The sequence below is a fragment of the Mastomys coucha genome, unplaced genomic scaffold (assembly GCF_008632895.1).
Source record: "Mastomys coucha isolate ucsf_1 unplaced genomic scaffold, UCSF_Mcou_1 pScaffold9, whole genome shotgun sequence".
Taxonomy (NCBI): domain Eukaryota; kingdom Metazoa; phylum Chordata; class Mammalia; order Rodentia; family Muridae; genus Mastomys; species Mastomys coucha.
In genome coordinates this window covers 34230192-34235952 of record NW_022196915.1, presented here as the reverse complement: position 1 = coordinate 34235952, position 5761 = coordinate 34230192, and the positions used below count along the sequence as shown (strand labels likewise).

The following is a 5761-nucleotide window of genomic DNA, read 5'->3' as shown; positions in this document are numbered from 1 at the left end:
AAGTGATTTTAGATCTGAATCTTACTTTTCCAGTGTGATGGTGTGTCCAGGACTTGCTATGGTGGGAGTACTGGGTTCTGATGATGGCAAGTGACCTTGGTTTGTGTTGTTTATTTTGTTACGCTTGCCACCCCTCCCCCCTGCCATCTGGTTAACTCTAGTGTTACCTGCCCTTGCTAAATCTGACTGGAACCTGTCTTTCCTGTGATCCTGGTTGTGTCAGAACTCCTCAGAGTCAAGCTGTCTCTGTGATCCTGTGATTCTGGGATCCTGTGATCCTGGGCTTGTTAGAGGACCTGGGAGTGGAGCTTCCTCTGGGTCTTGTGGGACTGGCTGCGGAGCTTGTGCCCAAGGTCTGCTCAGGACACCAGCCCAGAAAGACCGGAAGGAACCCAAGCCACTGGGCTGGTGGAGTTCCTTTGTGCCTGGTCCCACTGGTCCCAGTTACTCCCGGTGTTGGGACAGATGTTGGGTCCTCCTCACCTCTGATTCTGGGCGTGTCAGAGCACCTGGAAGTGGAGCTTCCTCTGGGTGTTGTGGGACTGGCCAACTGTAAGCTGATGTAAGCACTCTTGTTGGTGTTTGTTACTGTAGTATATTAAGTAAATTTTTGAGCTGGCTGAGGTGGCAAATGCCTGTAATATGGCCATTCAAGAAGCTGAGGCTAGGGCGGTGAGATGGCTCAGCGGGTAAGAGCACTGACTGCTCTTCCAAAGGTCCTGAGTTCAGATCCCAGCAACCACATGGTGGCTCACAACCACCTGTAATGAGATCTGACACCTTCTTCTGGTACGTCTGAAGATAGCTACAGTGAATTACACCAGAGCGAGGCGGGTGGGGGCAGAGCAAGTGGGCCGGCAGAGGCCCTTAGTTCAATTCCCAGCAGCCACATACATGATAGCCATCTGTACAACCATAAATAAAATAAATCTTAAAAAAAAAAGAAGAAGAAGAAGAAGCTGAGGCTAACCTGAGCAACTTAGCCGGACCCCACCTTCAGAGGGGCAGGGGTGTGGCTGAGCAGTAAGACAAGCCTAGCATGGGCAGCACTTAAATTTATTTGTTTGTTTCTTTATTTGTGTTTTTGGACTCATCATAATTTCAACTCCCAAGTTGGGGACTATCTGTAGAAAGAAGCCAGTGAAGTGTTCCATGGCATGCAGTTCTAGAAGGGCCTCTTGGTGCTGGATGAGTAGTAGACTGGATGAAGTAGCCAAAAATCTGTTGTCATTCTCTCAGACAAGACCAGTGACAACTGCAGCAGATGTGTCAGACAAACCAATTCCAAGGAGAGAGGGAGAATAAAAAGGGTCAGCCCCTTCCCAAACTGTGTATAATAAAGTTAATTTTTTTAAAAAAGGGTTTTTTTTGGGTGGGGGGCAGGGTCAGCGAGATGGCTTTTTAGGTAAAGGGACTTGCCACCAAGCCTGATGACCGTAGTTCTCCCTGCCACACATGGTAGAAGTAGAGAAATGACTCCCACAAATTGTTCTACACATGCTTGCTATTGTGATCCCACTTCAATAATACAGACAAACAAATAAATAAGCACACCAGTGTTTGTTTAATGTCAATATTTAAGACACCCAGGCAAAGGCCAGCCTGGGGCCACTTAGTAAGCTCTTGTCTCAAGTACTATACCCTATATTTCTTTATACTTACAGACACTCCTGTATTAGCATATACATAGTATGCAGAGTACTACATGCTATAGAAAAGAGAACTGAGTCTTGAAGCAGATGATGTGCCCACAGGACTGGGCTTCAACTGAATTAGATGATCATGGTCAACAGTGTCTCCCGAGTTAGCCTTTGAGGGTGGGAAAAGTCTCATACTATATCCTATATATAAAAACAAGTTCCACATATAAAAGATCCTGTTTAAAATACTACATAAAAGAACTTATAGAGTCGGGCAGTGGTAGTACATGCCTTTAATCCCAGCACTTGGGAGGCAGAGGCAGGTGGATTTCTGAGTTCAAGTCCAGCCTGGTCTACAGAGTGAGTTCCAGGATAGCCAGGGCTATACAGAGAAACCCGGTCTCGAAAAAAAAAAAAAAACAACCAACAATAAAAAAGATCTAATAGAAAAGACTATTTTATATTCATAGGGTAGGGAAAGAAAAATTTTAACCAAGCCCTAACCTCAAAACTGTAAGAGAGGAGCGACACATTACTGTGCAGGGACTCACTCCTCTAGTAAGAAAGGCCTCATACCTTAAAGAGACAACAAACAGTAAACAAGTTTGCAACATCTACAGTAGAGAAAATAAAAATTTAGAGTTAGACAGTCTTTCAGTCAGTAATAGAAAAGATAGACAGGGGAGTCAGATTTCTCACTCATGAATAAAGACATGAGGCTAACGGCACAGCTCAGTGGGCTAAGGGGCTCTTTGTGCAAGCACAGGGAATCAAGTTCAGTTTCTGGAACCCATGGAAAAAGGCAGGTGACTGAGGTGGCCACATCTGTAGTGAAATGGGAGGCCAAACAGGAGAATCACCTATCTTGCCTGGTGTACACAAGTTCTAAAAAAAAGTAGGTGAGAATCATTCGTGAAAGCTGCCTTGCGGCCTCCACATACATGCCTGCTCCCTTCTCCTCATTCACACACACACACACACACACACACATACACATACACACACACACACACACGCACGCACGCACGCACGCACGCACGCACGCACGCGCGCGCGCAGAAGGAAATGCAGCAAGGTGAGTCTCTTTCCTCTCCCATATCCAATGTCAAACTCAAAGAACTGTGGGGCGGGAGAATGGTGATGTCTTATGCAACCCCTCTGTCTGCACACAGGTCAGGACCCTTTGAAGTGCGAGCAGACCTCGAGGAGTCCATGGAATTTGTGGACCCTGGAGTTGCTGGAGAATCGGATGTGAGTGGAGATGAGCGTGTAAGCGATGAGGAGACTGACCTGGGCACAGACTGGGAGAACCTGCCAAGTCCCCGATTCTGTGACATCCCTTCCCAGCCGGTGGAAGTGTCCCAGAGCCAGAGCACACAGGTGTCCCCGCACATCGCCAGCAGCAGTGCTGGTGGGATGATCTCCTCCGCTGCGGCCTCGGTGACCTCTTGGTTCAAAGCTTACACTGGACACCGCTAACAGTGGGGACCAAAACTGCTGATTTTGTGTCTCAGAATCTTTCCCACTGCACTCTGATAACCTTGTCTGTGTAGTTGCGATAGTGCTTGGAAGCTATCGTCAGGACAAGATTAGTAGTAGGGCCTGAGCTTGGGGCCTCCTGGGCTGCAGGTCCTCGGTATGCTGGTTCCTGGGTGCCGTGTCTTCCTGACACTAAGTTCTAGGCTTTGGTCAGATCACAAGGAAGTGTTTCTTGGTGATGAGGAATGAAAGACAAAGACTGAGTTTGTTTTTCTGTCGTCCTCTTGAGAGACCAGCCAGCAGGCCAGCAGGGGTTTTGGCCTCATCAGGGAGAGGCGGTTGTCTGAGGTGGGGAGGAGATGAAAGCTTATTGCTGTCAGTCGTTGTGTGTCACATTCCTGATTTCCTACTACACACCAAAGAAACCGAGCTCTTTATTTCTGTGGACCCATTTCTGTGAATGGGCGAATCTGCTGGGATGTTTAGATGTCTAAGCAGTTCTCTTGAGTTCTGAAGGGAGATAAGTCATTGGAGTTCTCTGTACTACACTCACTTTAAACTGGACTCTCACCTTCCGCTATCATTCCCTGGATGAACTAAATGCTATGTGAGCATTGGTTGAACACTTATGTGGTCACTCGCTTGCTATCAGGTTTCTTCCTTGGTGGGGGGGGGGGGGCTTAACTAGTAGTAGGTGTTTCCAGGGAACTCTTCCTCCTTATCCCTGGGGTCTCTGAGGCTCTGAAGACAGCACCTTATGCAGAGTGTGGCACGGAGCAGCTGTCCCAGGAAATGCTCAGCTATCAAGGGATTTTCCCAGAGGCCATTCTAATGACAATCTTATAGAAAGCTATAACGAGAGAGGCATTATGTTCAATACATAAGTAGTTCTTTTTTAATTTTTAGTAACTTCAAAAATGAAGTTCTGTTTAACAGGCTCCTGCAGTCCTGTGAGAAAGCACCCCCAGGCCTTGTCACCATATCTTCCTGTTGTAACTGGTGTGCTGCTTCCTCAGCCAGGTCCTTCCGCAGTCTGCCACACCCTAGCTTCTGTTCACTCATATTATGGTTGGTACTTTGCCTGCAGATTGAGGTGCTATGGAGCTTTTGCTATTGGTAGAAGTGTAGAAAGGATTTCCTCCTGCCCAGGACCCCCACGTCCCCTAGCTCTAGATATTCCAGCTGTGGAGGAGACGGCTGGAGTCCATTATGTTCTCAGCTCTGTAACTGCTGGGCTGGTGTTTTGCCACCTACTTCCAGAACTTACAGACTGAGTGTGCAGGGAGGAACAGACCCCCTGGAAAAGAAGGGAGGAAGCTACAGAAAGTGCAGATGCCATCAACTCACGCCGACAGCAGTTTAACTACAGATTCAGGAAGTACAGGGCTGGACGGGGCTTTGTTTTATTTAGTATCAACTAGAGGCACTTTTGTCACTTTCTGTCACGGACTGCCTAGGCTGCTCAAGTACTTGGGGTTTTGTTACTTTGCACTGGATCCACGTCTTGTAAATAGTCTTAAATAGACATTTCAACCACTGTTTGGTTTCCCATACTCTCTGCTGCTCATTAAAACCTTTTGTGTAGGTGCCAGACCATACACAAACAGCTTTCTGAAGAAAAAAAAATGAAGCTGGTATTTTTTTTAAACCAAAAGCCATAGAAGTTGATCATGTTTTTCATTTAAAAATGATTTAGTGGAACAAGGTAATACTAATAGACACTCAGAGGCACCACACAGGCTGCTTTACATGGTCTTACGTAGAACCAAGAAATGTAACTTACCATGGTATAGGGGTCAGCATTGGGCAGGGTTCGGGTGTGCATTGGGAAAGAACTGCAACGTCAGAACCCCCTTGCTGCGCCTGAAACTTCCAAGTCAGGTTGATCATGCAGATGTTTTATAAACTTTGTTGTATTACTGCAATAAATCCTTTAACAGTCCTTTCCTCTGTATGCCTTTTCCCAGTTCCTGTTTATTTCCGCTGTTACATTGATGGTAGTAGCAAGAGTGCAAGCTAACCCTGGAGTACTTCAGATAAATTAAAGGATACATTTTAAAGAATTTTTTGCTAGGTAAGAAAATTGTTTTTAAAATGATTGGTTATTGGCTTTAATGATGATGGCTCGTCTTTGGCAAACAAAATAGTTACTTACCACTTATGGATTTCATTCTGTAAAAGGAGGTTGATCTTGATCTGGAAAGAATGAGCCTCTGAGATGTCCACATGGAGCCTGCCCTCTCTTTTGCAGGACAAGAGAGAAAATGTCAGAGGTATTTCTCAGGCCTAGGGAGTCTGCGAGCTTTCAAGAATCCTTTTTTTTTTTTTTAAAGATTTATTTATTTATTTATTATATGTGAGTACACTGTACCTGTCTTCAGACACACCAGAAGAGGGCATCAAATCCCATTACAGATGGTTGTGAGCCACCATGTGGTTGCTGGGATTTGAACTCAGGACCTTCAGAAGAGCAGTCAATGTTCTTAACCAATGAGCCATCTCACCAGCCCCCTCCTTTTTTTAAGATTTATTTATTTAATGTATATGAGTACACACGGTAGCTGTACAGATAGTTGTGAGCCTTCATCTGGTTGTTGGGAATTGAATTTAGTAATCCCAGCACTTGGGAGGCAGAGGCAGGC

The 5761-nt window shown here is 45.9% G+C and overlaps 1 protein-coding gene across 2 annotated transcripts in view; it reads left to right on the top strand.

The window, feature by feature from the left end:
• The window catches only part of Atg14 (autophagy related 14), a 34103-nt gene extending 29040 nt beyond the window's left edge, over window positions 1-5063 (top strand). For both annotated transcript variants that reach the window (XM_031361697.1, XM_031361696.1), the window contains one exon: window positions 2813-5063. In XM_031361697.1, coding sequence (XP_031217557.1) covers window positions 2813-3119 — 307 coding nt within the window. In that variant the 3' untranslated portion in view covers window positions 3120-5063. The remainder of the gene's footprint in view (window positions 1-2812) is intronic.
• Window positions 5064-5761: the final 698 nt, after the last annotated feature.